The 24,302-nt window shown below is 47.4% G+C and overlaps 1 protein-coding gene across 2 annotated transcripts in view; it reads left to right on the top strand.

The window, feature by feature from the left end:
* Positions 1 to 24,302, top strand: part of LOC144729736 (uncharacterized) — a 49,129-nt gene that overhangs the window by 15,890 nt on the left and 8,937 nt on the right. Inside the window, exons 10-17 of one of the 2 annotated variants that reach the window (XM_078610194.1) lie at positions 4,149 to 4,247; positions 9,322 to 9,459; positions 9,851 to 10,765; positions 11,472 to 11,654; positions 12,076 to 12,213; positions 14,438 to 14,614; positions 14,891 to 15,710; positions 19,246 to 19,358. In XM_078610194.1, coding sequence (XP_078466320.1) covers positions 4,149 to 4,247; positions 9,322 to 9,459; positions 9,851 to 10,765; positions 11,472 to 11,654; positions 12,076 to 12,213; positions 14,438 to 14,614; positions 14,891 to 15,710; positions 19,246 to 19,358 — 2,583 coding nt within the window. The remainder of the gene's footprint in view (positions 1 to 4,148; positions 4,248 to 9,321; positions 9,460 to 9,850; positions 10,766 to 11,471; positions 11,655 to 12,075; positions 12,214 to 14,437; positions 14,615 to 14,890; positions 15,711 to 19,245; positions 19,359 to 24,302) is intronic. The other variant, XM_078610195.1, reaches the window with a different exon arrangement.

Genomic DNA, 24,302 nt, shown 5'->3' on the forward strand with positions numbered 1-24,302 from the left:
GCTGACGGACGGGCTTAATTTAAATTTCCCGAGTTAGCGCTACGATGCGCGGCTGCCGATTTGCAAACTTGCGTGGACACGTAAAATATAAATAGTTCTGTCATTATTTGTGGTGGAAGTGGGGGGGGGTGGTTATTTATGTACAAACAGCACGCTTTATTATTTCGCGTAGGCATGGCAGGAATGTGGCAGCCGTTAAGAAACTGGAGGCTGTTAAAAAAAATAAAGTGGGGAGAAAAAAAATCGCTGAAAGAAACGCATCCGTTACTCCCCCCCCCACCACCCCACCTCTTGCCTCCCTTCCTGCTGTGGCGTTTGCAGTAAAGGGCCTCGAGTGATTGTCGCAGATGCCTTGGCGCTTTTGACCGTTAACGATTTGCTTGTTTGGCGAGACGGCCGATGGTAAAATAAAACGAGTCATATTCTGTTGTTAATGTGAGCCCACCGGCTATCAACAAAGATTCGTTCATGAAGTCATCCACATATAGACACAATTTCAACCGAGAGGATGGGTACAAACTCGGCGATCATTGGAAAGACATCATCAACCAGTTTAAGTCATCACTGGCTGTGATGTTCCCATCCTGCCACCTTCCGATGTTAGTTTTTTTTTTTCCCCCGTTGCTTCGGCTCTCCCATTTCACATTAACAGGTTGCATTTCTCGCGCCAACGTGGCCACCTACAGACGCCGACCTCAACGCAGCGGCGGCTTTGCGATCTCCCATTAACATGCTAATCTCTCACATTAACATAACTAGCCCCACCCACTTCGTTTATAACCCTTGGACTACACACATTTTAAACCTTTAAAACAGTCTGCAGTCGGCAGCTTTCCCCTTCTTTTTTCCTCCTGATGACAATCGCTTGTGTTGTGATCGAAACGTCGTCGGTTATTTGTTTATTTAATATTTATTTTTATTCATTTGAACCTATCGCCTATCTACCCAAAGAATATGAATTCCTGCAGTCACGAAAGCTTTAAGTCAAGATTTAAAACAGGTCATGTTACATATTCTTGGTTCTTTCGGTAAAGTCACGTAGAAGGGAAAAACAATACAATAATAAAAAATAAAACTATGCAATTCTCACGACGTTTCGATTGCAACACAAGCAATCATCATCAGGTGTGAAAACCACAGCAAGAAAATTTGAAAAAAGTGTGAGAATTGTATTGTTTTATTTTTATTATTTTATTGTTTTTCCCTTCTACGTGACTTTACCGAAAGAACCAAGAATATGAATCCCTGTAGGCACGAAAGCTTTAAATCGAAATTTAAAGGTAATGTTACGGCTGGTCGATTGACAATCCTGCGTTGTGTTTTATTTTTTTGCTGTTTCGAGCCCTCCATTTGTCATGTTGATCTCTCCTCGTTCGAGGGTGCTACGTGGCAGGTCGCAGAAGTGTTATTGCAAAGTGCGCCGATGTTCACCAGGAATCTCGTTAGATCTCGCAAGCTAAGCAGTTTTCGAGACGGACAGCCACCATGCATGGCAGGTTGTTATAGGCTCCAACCACACTGCTATGTGCTGAGCAGCAGAGGGAAATGCAACAAAACCCATTGTTGTAATGTACTGCTCTCCCATATCTTTGCTCCTAGCGTTCACAGACTCGGACTAACCAGCCTGGTGAAGTATGTGCAAATAACCCCCCTGGGTGACCCACACGGCATACACAGTGACCCTCATCCAACAAAAAGCTCCGCACGTGTACAGTGCATATCGTTTACTTACAGCACACAGCGGTATAATGATGTAACGCAGTCGTAATAAAATGACACCCCGGAGGCCCGTCGACATCGCTTAAGTGTTGACATTGCTTGAGCAGTGCACAAAGGAATCCTCAAACATTATTTTCCCCTTTTGCAAATCGTGCGGACTGTGTGTTGACAGATGGAGGAGATCTCGTGGGACTGAGCAAAGCGATTTTTAAAATGGAGAAGCAGAGGGAGGTGGGGGGAGTTTCCCACCGATGCATTGCGCAACCTCTTTTTTTTTGCAACTCCGCAGATGTTTTAACAACATCGGAGGAATCGTCTTGTGCGGTGTGGTTCCGCGTTTTTTGTCATATTTGACAATGATCATTAAATGAAATCTCCTTTGGAAGTAAAGGTGTACCACCTTTGGATTGGTAACGACCACAAAAATAGCTACCCCTCTCACCCATCCACCCACGATTTTTATTGGAATTTTTTTATCCCTATGGTCTTTGTTAATCTTTGAGCGAATGCCAGCATTTAATTTAAAACAATTAATACGATTTAACAAACACTTGTAGGCACATTGAAGTAAATTAAGTCTTCCATTTGCCTCTGGACATGAGCGTGATATGTTTTAATGTTTTCCAGCTGCATTTTGTTTCGGCAGACAAATGCTGGACAGGTTTCAACCCTCACTTAAGTTGGGGGCCTGAGCTCAATTCCTGGCCGCAGCTGGCAGTGGAGAGTGGAATTACAACTGGTGCTTTGCACACCTAGAGGTGCCGCCTTTGTGTTATGTAAAAACCGGGACACGTCGTGGGAAAGAAGAGTAATCTCGCAGTGCCATCATCTAGAGTGATGTATTTGTATTAATGCACAATTGACAAAAAAAACCTGGACTTTTAATGTCCTGGGAAGACTGACCGATTTCCCAGGACAGCAGCTGCCTCTTCAAGAGGACGATCCTTGGGAAAGCAGGACGGGTGGCAACCCTATGCTAGTCAATGTGAATTGTTGAAGATATCATTCCACCTGATGTTAGTTGTGGATAGAATACAACTCAGATCGGCGGTTTCATAGTTGCAACATGCTATCCACTCGTGCCACTGCTTCAGAACGAAGCCATAATAAGATGTTGGATCTTATCGCGTGCATTTTACTTGAAGCTCACAATCACGCAATTATTCTCGCACGTGCCGTTCATTTACACAAATATTGAGTGCAGTTTTTTGTAATGAGGGACTGCGAAGGAAGTGTAAGGATAGTCAAATGACGCCAAATAAACCCAATTAGTCGGGATCGTTACGCCAATAACAGGTATAGCTATTTTCGTATTGAATACACGCTGAGAAAAAAATGAAGAGCTCACTTTACGTCGGAGGTGGCTCCAGAAATTACTCCTGACTTTTATCACAGAGGTCTGTCAACTCCGTGCCGTGGATTTGCGTTGCTTCACACAATATTATTTATTTAGTTGTTTGGAACGCTGCATTGTGATCATGGCAATTAAACTCCGCGTTCGAGTCGAGCCAAAGTGCCTTCCCGCTCTAACAAGCAATGGGATGGTGCTCATCGCAGTTGGCGGCTCTGATTTATTTGCCTCTGAAGGATTTATTGCAATTAATTCAATAATTTCAATGTTCATTTCAAATTGGACACAGCAACAATTTGTGTTGTGAAATAATAATAATATATCTCGACAGCATCTTTTTGACATCAATACCATTAAATAAATTAACATTTACAAATATAAATCAACCCTTTGGCCATCTACTGCTGAACGAAGACCTTCCCACACAATGTTGATCATAGGGGTTGTTTAACCATACTTCACCATCCTGTTAACTGCGGTTTGGTGAATGGAGAGCCTATGAACCGTTTGAGGTATCACTCTAATCGAATCGGTCACCGGAGCGTAGTCGCTAACTGCTGTGCCACCACTCCACGTTAATTGGCAAGGCTGCGGAGCGGAAAATGAGGGTGGTGGTTGAAGACCCAGCCGTGGTTGGGTCGGCATACAGAGGTCGTCATGGTTACTTTGACATGCTGTTTAACTCGTCAAAGGATTGCTGACCTGGCCGTAAGCCCTCTGCCTATCACCACGGCCCCCACACCGTCACGCTACTGCACGTACTCCCTGTGGTCGCGTGGATTTGTCTCCGGGTCCTCCAGTTTATCCCTCCTTATTTAGAAACGTGCGTTTAGAGTATTTGGCTGCTATCAATTTCCACGTGATAAGTCACTTCGTTGAGCTGTCATTTGTGGCCAGGTCGCTTCTCAAAAAGAACTAATTGTTCCGTGGGCCTTACCTGTTAAAATACAAAAATGATTTAGTTTTTTTTTTAATATATAGTTTACCTACTTGGTGGTTGCAACATCCAGATTCCCTCTCGCACAAAACCACGCTGTACCCATGCTTCTGCATGTGTGTCTGTCTCGGATTGATGCAGGCACTGGCGAGGCGAATACGAGGCTACTGGGAGAGCATCGCTGGATTGACGGCCAAGGGCGACCTGGTCAGGAGACGATCCCGGCACCCTGCCACAATGGTGAATGCCTAGCCAGACCGTCTTGGTTATTTGGTGCCTTTACACACTCCCACGGCGAGTCTGAAGAGGAAGCATACTTTACGAACGTCTGTGGGCTTGGCATTCATAGAGGCAAGCGAACAATACATTGTAGAGTGTTAACAAAATGAGGTTGACCCTGCATATTTGGAGGTCTGTAGTATGTTGAACAATGCCAGCCAAATAGACCTTGTGTAATGTTGCGTTCAATATGACATGGGTAATTCTTTTTTACTTGCGCAACGAAAAGATTTAGGTTTTAAAGGTCGCGCTGCAGAGCTCGCCGACGTGTTTTCAGGGTCTTGCCGCGTGTCGTATGGCACGATGTCCAAAGTTTATTTTTTACTCCACTTGCTGGGAGCTTCAGGAACTGAATTGACACACGTACGGTGAAACCTCGGACATCGTGTCGAACAACATGCCGTGCAACAACCCCCTGAAAATACGTCGGAGAGCTAATCAGAAAACTTGCAAGGCATCGCCTGGGATAGGGGCCGGATCATTTAGTGAAGTGCTCGCTCAATCAGACATTGTTGTGCACTTTAATGGGCAACAAAGCACAGCTGAGTCACATTATAATTTTAAAAAATAACATTGCCGGCCTTCACATCATGACCCCTTTCTGTACCTCTCATTAAGACAGCTGCTGGCTGGAAATCCCTCTCTTGTGCCAAATGGCCCTTAATCAGCTGGCCCCTGCGGATTTCTGCAAAGCCATAAAAAGGGGAACAAATCGGCGCAAATCAACTTTTGCTGATTCCAATTATATCTTCGGCACATGCAGTTCTGTACATTTTTAAGGACCCAACACCACACACCATATGTACTGTGGCCGCTCTCAATGATCGGCCGTAACACAAGCTATGCGCCGATGACGAGCGGCCCTGTGGGTGCCGTGTGTGTGTGTGCGCGCGCGCTATTTGTGTGTGCCGTGTGTGCGCGCGCTATTTGTGTGTGTGCCGTGTGTGTGGGCCCACGCTCGCTCTCTACACACCTGGCATCGGCTCAGCTGCTCCCGGGGGACGAATTTTGATCACGTAGATAAAACTAATTTAATTTTAGCAGGTAAGGCTATATAGCTCTTTTTTTCAGAAGCGACCTGGGCACAAATGATAGTTGAACGAAGTGGCTTGTGTGGAAATTTATAGCAGCCGAATACTTTCAACACGTATTGATTTTAAATGTGGAGAGACACGCAAACTCCAAATATACAGGCGTCAGGATCGGGATCGAACCTACGGCATCCCATTAAAACCAGATAGTTAACCTCTTGCCACCATGTCTGCCCCGGCCCAGAGGTCACAGCAGCAGCATCAGCAAGAACAGTGGTGAACTCCTGTGTCCCATGTGTGCTCACCTGACCTCCCCAGCAGTAATTGTGTGACTTGAAGAGAGAAGGGCTTTAGGGTTTTTTTGTTAAAATTTGTTTTGCTTCTCGCACACATAAATATGTTTTGGCGTCTTCTCCCAGTTTTATTCCTGGGGCACTTTTGCAGAGTCACATTACAAGACAAAGTTTCTGTTCAGAAACATCACACGAGAGCACGGGTATTCCCATTTGTCTTCGATTGGCAGTCAGAGATTTGAGATTTTCACAGGAATTATTGTGAAACGCCCTTAAAGTGTTTATTATTATTATTATGATGCTTGCACATGGGGTGGGGGGGGTACACTTCCCAACACACAAACTGCTTTATAATTATAATTTGTCTTGTGAAATATTCGATTTTCCGAGCTGAGGTTTAGCCAAATGGAATGAAAAGCGAACGGTTGTTTTTCCACAATTTTACGAAGATTTGACGTATCGGTGTTATGTCACGAGATGAAGAATTAATTTGAAACGCCCACAACTGCAGTGCAACAGTCTGTGTCGGAGATAAATTGGAGATCTACCTGAGATCCCTTTAAGTGACTTATGTTCAACACAGTAGGGAGCAGCATATTCCCACCTGGTCTGGTACAGAGAAGTAAGGTTCTTCACGTGACATTCACGGCAATGTTTTCATTCTCGAAGCTGGAATTTAGCCAAATTAAGTGCAGACCTAGATTTACTGTGATGTCGTCAAGGGGCATAAACCATCACGCAAACTCCGGTCATCCTCGCAGCGGCTTTTGGCTAGCCATCGAACAAAGACGGTCACCGCATCTCACGCTTTCAGATGCGCTTCTGCGGCCGTCTGGAACACTCTTCCTTCCGATATTAGGAAGTCACTATAGCTATGCACTTTACATCATCCAGATTAAAAACTAGTTTCTTTAGAAGTGCTTTTTGTGTTTAGTTTGTCCCCCCCCCACCGTCCGCACCTATGATTAGCATGGTTGGTTACGTACGGTGCGAAAGAAGTTCAACATACATGTGTTTTTCATAGTCATTGGTGACTGGACTCAGACCATCAACCAAAAATACAAAATACACTTGAGAATCCAGTTTAATCAAAGGTGGCTGCCCTGAAGTCAAACCTAGGATCGGGTCTCAGCGTACCATCTCAACCCTGTGTGACCTCTGATCGACCCTGTCAATCTCCATGTGATAAACAAAAGGCGTATTTGATGAGATATTTTGTGCAGTATTTGCTGCTTGGGCTGAAGCCATCAACTTGCTGCTGCACTTGAAATTTCCAATTTATTTCACAATTGGGTAAAAACCCGGATTTGAACAAAGTATCCAAGCAATGAGCCAGCGCTGCTAAATCCCACCCATGATTAAATTTGGTCCTTCTATACGAGCTGAGTTTATAGTTTCAGCCCGGTTAGGAATGGCAGCACACAACAAAAAGAATCACGTAACAAAAATCACTGAAATTGCCAAAAGGAATAATTTTGCGAACTAAACCTTTTCATTTGATTGCCATGCAATAACAAAATACATGTTCTATATCTCCAGGAGTATGGAAAAGTGCAGCTCCGATTTCGGTGGTTGAAAGGTCACTTTGGAGATATTTCAGAAGGCGTTATATAATACTCGCCTTTTGCCCGTCGAAGGACGGGTGCATTGCAGTAAATCTGAAACTTGCAAGCGAAAAGCAGACCACGACGTGGTATTCATTGCATTAATGCGTGTGTGCAATTTGTGAGGGCACGGTGACACAGACCTATTTCATTTTAAGGTTATAATCCCTTGTTCATCATGACCTCCTTTTTACTTCTATGTCTCAATAGCGTTAAGGAGATCGCGTGACGCGAGGGTTCTGCCTTTGTAGTGAGGGGGGAGGAGGCGCCTCGGCCCCACATGTGGAGTGACGTCAGCCACTAATTATTATGAATGAGGGGGGGGGGGGTGTTTGGAGGACGTCACCTGTTCATGATTATTAATGAGGGGGCTGGGCAACGTGGAGTGATGTCACGAGCGTTGCACACAGACATTCTTGGCTTAGTAGGTAATAATAATGGGGGGGGGGGGGGTTTGTCCATTTGGAGGACGTCACCTGCTCATGAATAATTAATGAGGGCGGCTGGTAGATGTGGAGTGACGTCGCGAGCTTTAAGGACATTCCTGGGTGATTATAGTAGGTATAATGGCAAAGTGCACGAAATTGTACCTAAACAAATTTAAGTTTCCGCTCCTCCTTTCTGCTTGTGGAGTGACGTCATCGTTATGACGCGTGGGGGGGGGGTACCCAATATGGAGTGACATCAACCGTTCATGATTATTAATGAGGAGGGGTGAGGGGGTGTCCATTTTCAGGACGGCACCTGCTAATGAATATTAATGAGGGGGGCTGGTCGACGTTGAGTGACATCACGAGTGTTCAGGACATTCCTGGGTGATTATAGTAGGTATATCACCTTCTATGGGGCGTTCTCGTATATACAGGGTGATACATGAAGTCTGCTCGAGTTCCACTTGAATTCTTTATCTCACGTTATGACACCAATAGCATAATTAAAATATAATTGGCATGTAAAAAACACCAAAATAGAAATTCACACAACTTTCCCTGGGTCTTTGTTTCTTCCCCAGATGTTGTAATGCATTAAACAGGGTCACCACATTCCGCCCTTCCTCGCTAATGTTTCTTAAAATAAAATTGCAACGTACAACAAACGCATGGGGGTTAGAACCATTACCTCCAGTTACATCAACACTGAACATATTGCTGCCCTATTGACTTGCTTGATGCTACTTCTGCTCGGGACACGTAGAATGTTGTTGGTAAGTTGTTGATAGGTCGAGGAGGTGACTTGGCTCATTGGTAGCTCATCTGCCTCTTGTTGCAAGGTTTGCATTCTAAGATAAACTCTTGTTTATTTTACCAAGTGAGGCCCACTGAGCTTAGACAGCTCTTTTCAAAAACAACCTGGCCACAAATGATAGCTGAATAAAGCGGCTTATCGCGTGGAAATTTCTAGCAGCCAAAAATTATAAACGCATGTTGATTCTAAATGTGGAGGGAAAAACCGGAGGATCCGGAGAAAAACCCACAACCACAGGGAGAACATGCAAACTCCAAATGTACAGGCTTCATGGTCTGGATGGAACCCACAGCCTCCTGCATACCAGGTGAGGTAGTTAGTAACTCACCACCATGGTACCCCAGTTAAAATCCGGCAGGCCTGTCCTATCTATAACTGTGGGTATATTAACCAGAAAATATGTGCGGTCTGCTTCTCAGTGGGCCTTAAAGATACCCCGACATCGTTTTAAAGGAGTAGGCCATTGTGTGTCTGTGCCATGATCCAAATGCTAAAAATGACTCCATTGGTATTACAAACAGCAGCAGTCATCACTTCCTACTGGCAGACTGATGCCCGATAGCAGGCCAAGTGCTGAGGGGACAGCTGCCACTGTTTGAAACAAGATGCAATGCAAGTCACTTAGAATCCCCGGCGGTAAAGGAGGACTCTCTATCGAACGTTAATCACAATCATTCATATGTGGTTACTGGCTTGGAAATTGTGCAATGAAAATTTTGAGATAGATTTTGCATTTTGGACCCGCGTGATAATTTCCTGAACTGCCTGATATTACGGTGGAATGAGCATGTGCAGATGAGAGATTGGGCACAGGTCACATGCACGTACGACGTGCACACATCCATCCTGCGTTTTGTTACAGAGGAAATCTGGGCCTCCCCTTATCCTGCCACCACTGGTGGAAGCGGAGGAGGAGTGGGAGAATGGCGACTGTGGGATGGTCCCTCCCGCTGGCTGCGGCTCTCCATCGATAAACGCAGACGATGCATCACTTGATCGGGTATGACAGCTCATGCCGTCAGGAGCACTCCGTTCACTCACTGTCTCAAATATATATGATTTGAAAATAAATAAAATAATAATAATGAACAGGGTCAGGTACAGTTCTTGAGCCTCACATCGTGGGTGAGTCCAACTTTTCCGCATTTACTTCCTGACCATCATTGACGTGTATTCCACCACGGGGGGGGAAATACAATTTAATGCAATCAAGATTCCAAACTACTTTGGCAGCAGTGTGTCAGTTTTAGAAGTAGACTGAGATGTAATCTATTCAGAGAGTAGTGTGGCCATTTATTTGGTAGAGAGTCCGGGCAAGCTAATACGACAGCACTCACAACCGTCAAGCACTCATGGGCGAGCCAATACATTTTTGGCATCTTGTCTTGCAGGACATTGCATTTTTCCAGACTTTCACACCAGAGGCCCTCCTGTCTGCGGTCGAGCGGATCGTGCAAGAACGCGGAGGAGAAGTGGACCCCCAGTTGATCGACGCGAGCCAAGCGACAGCGGACGTGCCGTCTCCTCCCCCTCTTGCAGCTCCGCCACCAATACCGAAGGAAAATCAACGATCAGAAGAGGACTTCGCCAACTCAGAAACTCTACCTTTTAATTTTACAGCTGCGGCAGAAGTGGCTGCATCCAGCCCGCTGACTGCTCTAATGGTGGAGGCTGACAACGCGGGGGTCCTGCCCGAATTGGCAAACGGCGGAGGCTTAATCTCCCGTTGTGTTAAGCAAGCGATTCGTGATAATTCGCCAACTAGGATGGCGCCATCCCCATCGGGTGCCAGGGATGGGCCCACGCAATTTGACGCGCGGCCACCTCCGAAGGCTCTGGCCGACGTGTGCGAGGCCAACTCGGACTTGGAGCCGGCGCAAGAATTCAAGGGGACGTTTGCCGACAGCGGCGCCGACGAACCGACCTCTGTGGAACAGCGAGCAGCATCGAAGGGCACCGGCACTGGCACGCGAAGGCGGGCGGAGATGCCCGAGCCGTCCGACATTCTGGACGGCGAACCGAATGGTGGCGATGCTGGGCTGCGGGATGACGCCGGGGCTGTCGAAACCAAAGACGCCAAAGACTTGGAGCCCCACGGGGCTCCCGCTGCTGCCGCTGCCGCCGCCGCCGCTGAGAACAAGTGGACCGCCGAGGCAGAGGAATCGTCCCCGGGCCCCTTGGCCCTGGCGAGGATGTGCGAGAACTTCGAGGGCTGGCTCGCCCGACTCGAGCACCGAGTCTCCGCTCGCGACTCCGTGAGGAGGCTCGAGTTTCCCCAATGCCGCGACGAGCTCAACGTGTTCGTGGTAACTATCGCCACGCAGCCGTGACCCTGGGAATCGCTTCACCCCCGTCGCAGTTGGCACTCCCCCAGGGAAATATTTACGCACCCGGCACGCCACATCCAGGGTGCCTCTCGCTATTGGCTGTGGATCCTAACTACGTGCCTACGCCCAGCCTAGGAGCGATTTAAAAAAAAAAACAACTTTTACGTGAAAAATGTATCCCTGGCAAATAAGGCTGGCTATTTGTGAAGGTAAAAAAGGGTTAAGGTGAGCAGCCCTGCAATCGCATGCTCGTGTCACTGCTGGAAGAATGGTCTCCACTCGGGAGAGCTGCTGCGGAGGGTATTTGGCCTGCTCTTCCACGCTGGCCAGGCATCCTAGAATGTTGCTCACACTGTACCCCCCACTACATGTGACCTGGGGACACCCATTTTAAAGCTGCTGGTTGAACAGAATACTGGAGGGTATTTAAGAAACGTGCCCCATTGCTTAAAATGTCAAGCTGGGAGATGGAATGGAACTGGTGACCTCTGGACCGCAAGTCCAATGAGCTGACGCAAAATAAACCGGAGGCTGGTTAAAATTTAAAAAAGAGAGAGAAAAAAGCTGCTGAAAGTTACGCACCCCGCTTCTCCCCCCAACCCATATTTCTCCCGCTGGTTCCTGGCTTTAACGCTGCCTGTACCCCCCCACTCTCCACCACCGCCGCCCCCTCCCTGTGTGCCAGGCAGTGCAGCACGAGGTGCAGCAGGGGCTGACGCGTCTCGAGGAGCTCAAGGTGCGGCACCGCCAGCTGCTGTGCTCCCACGACCCGGGCACCGTGGCAATGCAGCGGCCACGCGTGCAGGCCTGCAACCACCGCTGGGTGGGCCTCAAGAAGGTGGTGGCAACGATCATCAAAACCCTGCGGGTGAGCGGGGTGCCTCCTTTTCCACCGCACGACAGAGTCACGACAGAGCCACGCCGGCGCGGCCTGGCGTGGATCGAGGGAGGCACGCCCGGTTTTTTTTTTTTCCACTGTAGAAACCGAACCCTGCTGCTGACATCACATGCGGTGGAACGGGCCTGTAACGCGCGTAGACGATGTGGCAATGCTGCGTGTGTGGGTCGTGCTGACGGACGTCGCGCAGTGAAAGAGTCAAGGCGCTTGTAGGTGGTGTGGTGGCCCTGTGTCCTCGCGGTTAACTGATGGACGTTGCATGCGATGAACGAGTCGAAATGCATGTAGTTTACACAGTGAGGCTGCGTTTGGCGAGTCGTTTCTAAACTTGCGCCACGCTGGGATTCTGAATGGTTGCGCGACACGCTCGTCTCTCCGTGCACTTTTGTAGCACTCTGTGGCTCAGTGGGAGGAGTTCGAGGGGGCGTGCAAGGACCTCATGGTGTGGCTCACGGAGACGGATCTGCGGCTCACAAACCTCGAGCACTTTGGCGAGTGCGAAGCGCAGGCCCGGAGCGACCAGCTCAGGGTATGGATCGTTTGTGTATTTTACCGTCTCTCAGCACGGGGACTGAAGGCCCAAAATGTCAAGTTGGGCCTGTACCAAATAGCGCTTGTGAAGCTGTAATCGGCGAGAGTAAATACGTGTCTGGATTTGAGCAAATTTTTTAAGAACGTGTGCGGGAGTGAAAAGAAACGATGGAGGTAGGAGGGCATTCTGAAGTGGAGATGCAAAGCGGCCTTTAAAACAAGTTTGCAGAATGATCTTGATTTGAAGCTTTCATGACTGCAGGAATCCATACTCTTTGGTTCTTTCGGTAAATTCACGTAGGTAGAAAAATAATAGATCACGACGTTTCGATCGCAACACAAGCAATCGTCATCAGGTGGGACAACCACAGCAAGAAAAAACTGCTGAGGTCGGCGAGAGATCTGCCGTGGCACGAGGTTATATAGGCCTTGGCAGTAGGGGGGAAGAGAGAAGGGGGGGTGGGGAAGGAGGCGGGGCAGAAAGTGGAGCCCGCACCAGCACCCGGGTCACTGGAGTAAAGTGACCCAGGTGCTACCACCTACGTGACGTTACCGAAAGAACCAAAGAGTTTGCAGAATGAGTTTGTTCATAATAAAGGTTTTTTTTGGTGAGATTGTGTAAATATAAATGTCTCGTTAACCCACCACCACCTGACAGCCTATTAGTAAGGTTTGTTACGTGCCAAATAAGCCCACAGTTGTAGATGTTGTGGGTTTACTCCCCATCACCGGTGTGCTGAAGTCGTTACTAATTGGCACGTTTTGTTTACGTGTCAAACCTTACTAATTTGCTGTGTCATGTGGTGGTGGATTAATAACATTAATTTTTTATGCTCTAACCTAAAAACCTTTATTATGAATAATATTGGTCGCGAAGGCCTACGTGTTAAGCTGAATTTTGGTCCGTTCATAGTCGTTCAGCCGTGTGCTTATAAATGCGGGTCCTCCTTCTAGAAGCGATCACCATCCGCACTGGGTTGCCACCTCTGAGATAAAAACAAAAAGGAACATTGCAATAAATGTGGAAAGTTGGACCAACGTTTTCCCGATGCTTCGAAACCACATGCCAACTTTGAACCAAATGTTCATGGCATATCATGGGAAGAAGAATATCTCACAACAGAAGAGGGGAGAACTGCATGTAAACACATTGTCTTGAGTGGTGTCTTATTATTAGTTACACAACTGACATGACACAAAACAGGACGTTTAATGCCCTGGGAAGACTTAACAGATTTCACAAGATGGCCACTATCTCTAAAAGAAAGACTATCCTGGGAAAACCTGGACAGGTGCCAATCCTGCCGATACATCATCCTCATCGGTGGATGCGTCGCTGCTTGAAGTAGCTCTGGGAGTCTTCAGCCGATGAGTCTTTCAGTTTTCCTCTTCATATTCGTTGAAATGCCCTCGGTGCCTTTACAACAGTGTCCAAGCAAAGCGAGATGTATTGAAATAAAACGATTCTCTGAATCTCACATTTTCTAAAACCGTCCTTCCCAGCATTGCAAAAGGGTTAAGCAGTTTGGTAGAAAGAGCTTACAATTTGGCACACTAATTAATTTATTTGTAAGGTGTTTTTCGGGTCGCAAAACACGTGTTGTTGTCTGACGTTTCACTCCCAAGTGCTGGGAGCCCAAACAACACACGGTGCAACCCTGAAATATGTTTATGTAATTATATACTAGAGAGCTGCACAGCACAACCGCCAAAGCCTTCACAGTTATATTTACTTTTTATTTTTATCACTTTAACATAAGTCCCAGTTGCTCCTATTGCCAGAGCTATATAAATATACTGCTTATATGAAATCCACTTTACTAGATTTTACGATGTCAGTTAACGGGGGATTATTGGTGTGATAATGGGATTTCGGTTTTGAGTTGCCGACACATGCAACGGCTAACGGCGCTGCGTAAGGATTGTGTTTTACGATTCCAAGCTGGTCTTCTGCCTCCTTGGCTAGGCTTCGCCTTGTAAAAGAGATTATAGTGTAATTGGGACTTGCCTATTAAATATAAAAAAGTACAACGGCACAAAAAAGAAGTTTCAATGTTAATGAATACTTAAGGTAATTCATGGAAAGTGAGAGTTGTTTTCTTCTTCTTCAACGTCCCAATGTTTCTGTGCCTGGCAAATTAATACTTGCCTTTTAAAACCCCCTTTGATTCATTGCTTTCCCTCTTCACATGCGTTTAACCCCCGCACCCCCCCACCCACAGGCATTCCAGGAAGAATTGGCGAAGAGGCAGGAGACTCTCAACAGCCTGCGGAAGCAGGCCGAGCGACTCGGGGAGGTGGGACAGGCCGGGCACAGGCTGGAGGAGGCCCTCAAGTACTTCACGGAGACCTCGGTCCGCGTCACCCGATACCTCGGCAGGTCTGCCAACATCTCCATGGTATGGCCAGGAGACAGCGGGGTGACCGTGTAAACAAGGGGGCCACCCCGATAGGTATGGTAGGGATTTTAATTAGGAACATCAGTGCGGTCTTTATTAAACAAATACAGTGGTTCATTATGCTTTGACGAGGAAATTAATTCTACACTTTTATTATGAATAATGGAAACTTTTTTTATCAAGACAAAAACTAAACAATAGGTGTTTAGCACATCTTGATTAGCTAATTAGATCTACTCAATTGACTTTTGTTTCTTTGTTGTCATTCTCTGATAGCCACCAGATTCTGGAGAGGGTGAGGGAAGCCCTCCAGAGACTTCCGGAGCCGCTCATGTGACGAAACCCAGGACTAGTGTCGAGCCCAATGGACCAGGTTGCAGCCAATCTCAAATTCCCAAACCCGAGCGCAGCTGTCGGCCACATGAGACCCGCGTGAGCCACCATCATCAGCCACCTGCATCGCCACTGGCGGTAATTTCCGGCAGCGTCATTGGCGACACCTCGCTCAGCCCTTTGGGATTTCGGAACTCGCCGGTGCCGGGACATCGTAGCCCCGAAGCGGTGACACCGACAGGTGACGTCGCGGGCCGGTGTCGCCGTCTCACCTCCACCCCCGTTGAAGACGCGTCGCGCAAAACCTCGGAGGAGGCCTCCGGAGGAGAACTACTTTACATGGGACCTGCAGAGCACGACTGTTCAGCAGAATGGCGGCGCGATTACGAGCCGGCATCAAGTCGGGAATCGCTCGCGTCTGACACGTGGACCGCGTCCGCGAGCGAGGACGGCCAGGAGAGTGGAGTGTCTGCGAGAACTCACGCCGAGCTGTCATTTGCTCGCGAGTCGCCCTCCGGCCTCGATTGGTCCCTGAGGCCTGCACACGCCCGTCAAGGGAGCCCGTCGCTCTCCCTGGAGTGGGACAGCTACGACGTGAGAGTGATGCCTGGCGGAGAGTTGCAGGGAGAAAACTCTTTGGGACTCGCGCCCACCGAGACAATGCCGTCGCCGGAGGAGGGCGACGCTGTGAATAGCAGAGCGAGCGGCGCATGCGGACAGGCGGAGAGAAAGGCGTGTAGGAATGAAGGCAAACGGATTTGCAGTAAGTATTGATTGAAGAGACTAAAAAACGCACACAAACGGCACCATCGATAGAAACTGTCTTGTTGCCGCAGCTTCTGTTATCATAGTGGCTGAGCACAGGCCCAAAGGCCCAATATGCCCAGTATTCCAAGTGGCTAGCAACAAACAGTACTTGGAGGTGTAATATGTGAGTAATGGTTTCTTGAGTGGTGGGGGGACGGGGGTGGTTACGTAGAAATTGGCTGCACTGTATAATATATTTTTTTAATACGGATAAAATACTGACCAACAGTACAACAAACAATATTATAGCTCGTAACAGTTAAATGTAGGTCAGGACTTTACACACAAAACCAGAGTGGAAGGCTATTGATCAAAGGTAAAAAAGAGGTAAAGATGCAGCCCTGAAATTTCTCCTTCATGCCACTGCTGGCTGAAGGGCCCCCACTAGAGGGAGCTCCAGAAAGGGCCCCTCTTGAGAGCAGTTTGCCTATTCTTCTACGCTGCCCAGATTCCATCGGAGCAAGTGTCTTTTTAAATCCTTTATATTAAGTTCGCTTGCATGCTTGCGTGCTAGCTTGCTTGCTTACGACCGTGCAAATCTTTCGGTCGTTTTTTAACCCACTTCCCGTGATCCAATCGAGCTGACATTTTCCACACAGACTCGTTGTGCGAGACAATTAATGTTCGTGAAAAAAAATTCCCAAAATTGTACACTTTTTAGGCAAAAATTTTTTATTTTACATATAATCAAATAGAACTCATTCACAGTATAAGAGCCCAGAGCGTAACCCCTCCACAGGCCGTGGCGGAGTAGCGCAGTTGGTAGCGCCCTTGCTTCCCATGCCAAAGGTCGCGGGATCGATCCCCGCGTCCTCCACTGGCGAATATATTTTAAAATCCTTTATATTAAGTTCGCTGCCATGCATATAAATTATTTATAGTGAAAAACTTTGTTTTTACGGGTTAAACTTATTACTTTACCCGACTGCACGAGACCTGTCGATCCACTCGCTGTGCTGTACCCATTTTTAAACTGCTCGGTGAATGGAGGCGTGGCCAATGAATGCGATTTCCCTACGTTTCAACTGTCGTGCTGGAAGATCAAATCGAAGCAGCGACCACCGGATGAAAAGTCCAGCGTGAAAGCCATTTACACCCTGGCAGAGTCCCGTGATATAGCTAGAAGGAAGAGCAGTTACATGGTTTTTAAGTTTAATTTATTTGAAATGCAGATTGAAATTCGATTGAATCTTCTGTGCTTCAAGGTGTGGGATCACCGCAGAATTACGTGGTAAAGTGCTTATGAGCATTTGTGCTGAGAATCAAGAAAGCGCTTTGCTCTTGTTGTTGTTTTTTGGCCAGTGCTGTTCGTGATTGCGGAGTGCAAACACACAGCAGTGGTAAGAGGGGTTCCAGGACACTGGCTCAAAGGAGTCCACAACAGTTATTTTTTAAATCTTTTATTTTACTTGCCCAGGATAGCCCGAGCCTCAAGACTTTTTTCAGAAGGGGTTCTGCCAAGTTTTGCGTGGTCGGGGGCGAAGTTGCTGTGCGTAATCCCGATTTGAATCCTTTACCGTTAAACGTTGAAGCATTGGGGATGATTTTTTTTCGACTATGGGAGGAAATTGGAAAAAATCTTGAGGAATCCTATGCATAACTGGGGGAGAAACATACAAACTCCAACCAGCAAGGCACCCGAATCCAGTCCCATTCATGCTGAGGCCACAAGCGTCATCACTGTGCCACCCTGCTGCCCCATTGGTGTGCCTGTGCATTACCGTCGTCAATATTAATGGTGACGTTTGCTGCGATGGCGATTACTTTTTATGGAGGGTAGCCAAGAATGCTTTCGGAAAGTAAAGAAATAAAATCGCAATACAGTATAGGTTTCTCTTAGCAATATGAAAAAAATGTCGAAGTTTAACCTTGGCTGCCAACGAAATGGCAGACTAGGATGGCATGCATCAAGCAGCAGCTCGGTGAATTGGCTCAAGTCATGGAAAAGCCACAAATTCCACATGCACATCTGCATCGTTACTCGTAAAAATAACTAAATTTATATCAATGAATTCGTCTCTCCACAGAAACATAGATATTCGTTTAGTGTTCACCAGCCTGTAGCGATTTCCAAACCGATATTATCCAGTGCATCACGATTATGGCACCCCCCAACTAACACCAGTGAAGCATCCATTCGGAAATCTCCGTGACTCACGTGTTGCACACTCGAAATGAAGGACGTGGGCAGGTGCTCCAAATCGAGGGCAAGCACATTTATTTATTGTGGTTAATATTAATCTTGTGAAAAACAGCACCGTCACTCTGTAAAATGCAACAGCACGTGTTACACGCAGCAATTATTCCGAGTCGCCATTAACCATGTGGCTAGTTTACACGTGCGGTTATTCATTAACCCTTTCTCTTAAACCCAATTCTACTACTGATAAACCATCTTTGTCTTTGACAATCACATTTGCACATCACTATTCGAATATTACTTTAATCCTAAGCTGTATGTCTATCTATACCATCCACTTATATCGGTATCTTACACCCATTATATGTACTGTATGTGTACAGTATACGTACTGTATATCACCATTGTACAGCTTACTACTTTACATGTGTTCTATTCTCAATAGCATTGCAAGTAGGCATACTCTGGGTACATGGGCATGGTTATAGACTAAACAGTATTAGAGTTAGAGAATTACAATGACAGTAACTAATTACAGTACATCATCCCTTTACAATGCACAGTGCTAAAACACCTCTAATTGCATATATCACAAACGAACAATTCAAAGCCAAGCTTAAAGTCTAGAACAAGTTTTAGAACATTTATATAACGATCAAAAACAACCTTTGGGTCCTTTACCTGTAAAATGCAACAGCACGTGTTACACGCAGCAATTCTTCTGAGTCGCCATTAACCATGTGGCTAGTTTACACGTGCAGTTATTCATTAACCCTGCCAGCCACCTACAGGCCCAACTCGGTCATCACATGCTGCTGTACACACATGCATTGATGCACTGCACAGCACATCAGGACTTTCACAGAACCACACTTTACTCCCTTGCTGCACAAGGACATAATTAAAAGAGTGATCCATTCCTAATGTGCCACACACGGAATGGCCGCCCTCTCCCGTGAGCGGGTTTTAATGCGTGGCCGTCATCCCGATACGCTTTAATGTATAACCAAACTAAAATATAGTCACCGTTGGCCGAAATAAAATATATACGTAAAAAAACACTTTGCGTCACTAATTTCATGAACAAAACTAGCACTGGACACCCGTTACAACCTCTAGGTTGTATGGTACAGGTAAATGTGCAGTCCTGCAATTGCTTGCCTGTGTCACTGTTTAGCAGAAGGACCTCCAATGTCGGGAGCCGTATAGCCCGTTTTAATAGAGGGTATTTCCAGCTAATCGTCCATGCTGGCCGCACGTCTTGGAAGACAATCGTTCCAAGTGGCTAGCCCACTTTTGGCCTGGCGGTCACAGCTGGCGCTGATGGCTACCGTCGCCGTTGCATTTTCAGAAAGTGCCGTTGGAGACGTCGGTGACGTCGGTGTCTGGATGGACGGCGCAGAGGCACCCAGTCACGAAAACCACCTGTTCCTGCGGAAGAAGGAGTCCACCCACATCTCCCAGGTTTGTATCATCGCGCCTCCTACAACGCGGACTGCGGTCACGTGCCACGATGCGACAGTCGGTGCACTGGACGCTGCGGGACCAGAAGGTCGCCGGTTCGATTCGATCTTGCGGCACTTTTCTAAAATTAATCCCCACCTCTGCCTGCTCGGCAGAATAAATGGGTGCACTGCAGTTAAGTGAGTCCAACTGAGTCGCAGACATTATCTTGGGAGCAACACTATTTATTATACAACAGCACGCAACACAACACGATCTACACTCAGGTCTCGAATGCCCATCTAACCATGCTACGGCAGAACTAGACACGGTTCACTATCCCGGTCCGGACCACAAGCTGGGTCCCGGACCGCGTGGCTAGAGGCTTCTTCCCGACTTAGATCTTCATAACACCAGCACACGAAGAACCCCGAGCTCCTCACGGGGCCCTCGTTATATGCCCCCGGGCTGGGGCTGGCTCCGCCCTTCGCCCCGCCCACCTTCCAGGTCTCTCGAGCTCTTTCTCGAAGGTTCCCGAGAGCTCTTTTGGACCACGTGACCACCCCGTGGCCTCCGTCCACTGGTAGCCCCCCTCCAATATCATCCGGTCACGTGTCAGCAGGTCAACCAGCATATCGTGCCCCAACGTAACCCTGGCTGGCTGACGCTCCTTCTCGCTCTCTCACCGGGAGCCCGCACCGCACACTGCTCGCGGTGCCTCCGCGCTAACCAGCACTCACCCAAGCCCCACTAGGGCTGGTACTACACCCCGTAACCCGGGCTGCCCATAATGACAACACATCCGCCGTGGCTTTGTAAGCCCCGGCACCATATAGTGACAACCACAGTCACTACACAAGTACCTTTTTTGGGGGCGGGCACACTCTCTAGAGCTCCCTAGAGTGGGGAGACCCTACCGCCAGCAGAGGCGCAAGCCGGTAATTGCAGGGGCTGCGCCTTTGGATTTTGAACCAATGTCTGAAGCACGAGACCTCCGTCAGCAAGGACAGTCGGAATTGACTTCGTCCATTTTTGGCCGCCACTCTCCACCTCATTTGTATTCCTGTTAACCCTATCGCTTACAGAGTGCCAGGACACGGTTTGGTAATTAATTCACCTCTATGGTAGCTGCACACTTGTGTTGCCCATATCATGTGCAACCAGCGCTTTCAATGGTATTACACACTGAAGACCACAGATTCATTTATTTTTTTATTTTTTTCCCACCCCCTCCCGTGATATTAAAATAATTGGCCGTGGATGTAAACCCCATCCTTCATTTCTTTAATACAGATTTGTTCAGGTTGGGTTTTTTTCCATGCAATATGCCACTGCATATTGATAGCGTTTCATAACAAAATCCCCTTGTGCAATTGGATTCTCAAGCCACATTGTTCTCATCAAGTGACGGGAAAAAATAATTAACTTGGTAACACGTACACACTCACATTATTCGGCTGCATCGTTTAGTGACAGGACACTTCATTGATATTCACGACTGCCACACTTTTGTAAATGCAGCAATGTTGTGGGATCTTTAATATCCGCAAAACAGCGGATGCTCCGCTTTGGTGATTACCCGCAGCGGTGTGTGGAAACTGACAAATTATTGGGCACGATGTATGCAGTGGAAATGGCCATCTTCGAGTAAAGTTCGTGTTTGCAGTGTTCAAGCGCAGATTTGTGCCTTGTGCTTTCTGAACCTGATCTGCGAGCTGCATGAATTGAGCTTTGAGACTCGGACGAAAAAGTATCTTCCTTTTGGTGAGGAACTTTGTGTTGACCAGTCTTGTGTAAAGCCCGTGAGAAAATGTTGATAATTAATGAGTATTGTGTTCTCACAAGCAAAACAAGGCTCTGTCTGTGTTGCTGCGCTCGAAAAAAAACACTGCCCTATTAAAAAATATTAATCATTCTTAACGACTTGCAGTTAACATCTTTCAAATAAAAGTAACAATTCGAGGACCACCATGTTGTTGTTCGCACTCCCACGGGTAATTTACGTGATTTTTCTTTTAATAACGACAGGGTGGAATGGGTGAAATACCCAACTCGCGTAACGCCACTGACTGCAATTTTACACCAAGAGCTAGTGACTGCTGCGACTGCACAAAATAGTGGTGTGGTCGCCCCTTGGGGTTCCAAGATAGACATTATATTTGGGGGGAGTGGGGCTTTCAATTTAACATTCCTGCTGAGGGAGCTGGTAGGAACGTTGGGTTGCTCGGTCAATGGCCAGGGTCAAAGGCGGCGTGGTGTATTCCGCAAATATGCCCGACTGTGAAGTCGGGCACAAGCCGGCGTGAGTAGGTTAAACGTTGAGTTTTATAAGGGCACCACGGGGTGACCAGCCCCACCCTCCCCACCCAGCCCCTCTCTACCCAGCCACTCCCCACCCTCCCCACCCAGCCCCTGCCTGCACGACGGACAGACACAATAATCCCCTGTGGGCTGGTGTAACCAAGAGGTTCCTACCAGTATAAAATCCCAATGAGATAACAGAACAGCTTCGAGATGAGAGATGTATAGAGGTAGTGAGATTAGGGGAATGTAGATGAGTGGGAAGACAACGAAATAAGTACACGAAGCAATTTGGACAACTGAATGCAACTAGGTTAATCTAATTCCAACATTATTGAGTAATATCTCATGGACAGAGCTTGATGGAAGGCAACGATTGCCTGACGTCTTTGAGAAAGGACCCAGAGCACACATCGAGAGAGTATGAGACTAAGAGAAATGCACACAGGGTATAAATGTTCATAATAAAGTTGTTTTTTTCGGTTAGGTATAGATGAGAGACATTCATTCGCTTTGATTAATCTTATTGGCTGACATTGACGACATCACATTTACCCCTCTTCATTTAAGACGGACACAGGAGGATTTCTCCACAACCCTGGCTGTCACCTGATGAGGCTGGTTGTAATTATCGTCGAAGCGTAGTACTCCAACAAGCCGGTGTGCTGAAGTAGTAACTAATTGTCACGTTTTGTTGACCTGACAAACCTTACGAATTGGCTGTGTTGGGTAGTTGCGCGTTTAATGACACATTTATATATTTATGCGCTTTAACCCAACAACAAAACCCACTATTATGGATATTGATCGTGAAAGCCTGTGTTAAACTGACAATCTCTGTGGAGAGGATACTTTTAATTTGCATGGGTTTTTTAGGATATGAATTTGAGCTGATATTGCACGTACCGTTTTTTTTTCATGAATCCATGGGTTTTAAGTAATTTCATGAAGTTTAATTTTTGTGAAATGCAGATCGAAATTTTATAAAATCTCCTGTAATTCAGGGTGTGGGATCGCCACAGAATTCTATGGCAAAGCGTTATCAGCATTTGTGCTGAGAATCAAGACAGAGCTTTGGTCTTGTTGTTTTTTTGGCCAGTGCTGTCCATGATTGCTGAGCTCAAACACAGAGCGGTGATTGAGGGTTCCAAGCCACTGACTTACTGGAGTCTACAACAGTTCTTAATTTTGTATCTTTTATTTAATATTACTGGCCCCTTGAGCAGCGGCTAGGGGCTCCCTCGGCCCCGAGATTTAGTTTGCTTATGCCGAGCGCCGCCACCACGGCTGGTCTACAACGTCTGTGACGGTGGAGCTCCTGTGCCAGACAAGAAGACAACAAGTTGTGTTTGGCACAATGGTGCGTCTGAGTCGCGCACACTTGGCTACAGTTAGAGACACTGCCAAGAGCGTGTGGCATTACCATTGTATGCCGCTCTAACACCCAACTACGGTTTATGCCACTAGCCCATTGAGCCCTTCCCAATCCCTCTGCGAACTTTGCGCGCTGTCCGGGGCTCGCGTTGCCTGTTAGCGACACAATAAATGCTTTCTCCCTCCAGGAGCGATGAAATGCGTATGTGTGCGTATGTTGAACTTCTTTCGCACCATACGTAGCCCACCGCACTAATTGGTGGTGCAGGAATGAAAGTGGGTGCGAGGACCGATTTATTTAGAAATCGTGGCTGATTTTATGCCAATTATTTTGCTGAATCTCACCTGTAGGCTAATGGAGCGGGATCCAACTTCTACACGCGAGGTGAGGAAAAAAAAGTCACGGAACAAGACGAATGAGTTCGTAAGGAATTGATTTCGTCCTTGGATCGTTAAATGTGTCGTTGCGTAACGGCCGTTTGACATTCAAAGGGGGGGCTCGCCAGCCCTGGTCGGATTGACCGGCACACAATCCACGTCGTTGAGCAGCTCGCCTCGTAACAAGCCACCGCAAAGTGGGGGGCTCCTGTGCAGACGAGAGGGACGAAGGGGCTGTTGAGGGGTACACCGGCAAAGACAAATGCGCGCAGAGGGACACGGAGAGAGATCGAGAGAGACACGCGCACACACACACACGGAAGCAGAGGCACAACAGAGTGACAGATGCAGAGAGACGTGGACAAATAGGGAAAGAGGCAGCGAGAGATTTACCCAGAGAGGCAAAGAGAAACTTGCACAAAGAGAGGAAAGACAGAGAGAGTGTTATACACAGACTCGGAGAAGCACGGATATGGGGCGTTATGGAGAGATGGATACTGAAAGACAAGCAGAGACACAGACAGGCTTTTAGAGGCAGCAGTCAGGGAGAGTCATACACAGTTACAAATACCGAGATAGATGCGTGGAAAGACACAAACAAAGACAAAGACCCCCCTCATAGCTTTAACCAACTATTGAGGCAATTGCTGTTAGCGAGCACCTCTGAAGGCCGGCATGGCACACGAGAGGGTGGGTTGTCACCACCACGCCCAGCCACCTTTGTCTCCCGAGTGGCGATGTTTACACACCGCACCAGGTACTCATTTGAGGCTGAGTCAACCTAGGGGAGGCCCCAGGACCGTTTCATATAATCGTCACTAATGTTGGCCAGGTGCGCACACACAGACACACACGTGGCACGTGCGTGAAGACGGCACTCGCTGCATGTGGCAGCCGCTCCCACGTGGTTCA

Source organism: Lampetra planeri, chromosome 33 (genome assembly GCF_965212315.1).
Source record: "Lampetra planeri chromosome 33, kcLamPlan1.2.h2, whole genome shotgun sequence".
NCBI classification, from domain to species: domain Eukaryota; kingdom Metazoa; phylum Chordata; class Hyperoartia; order Petromyzontiformes; family Petromyzontidae; genus Lampetra; species Lampetra planeri.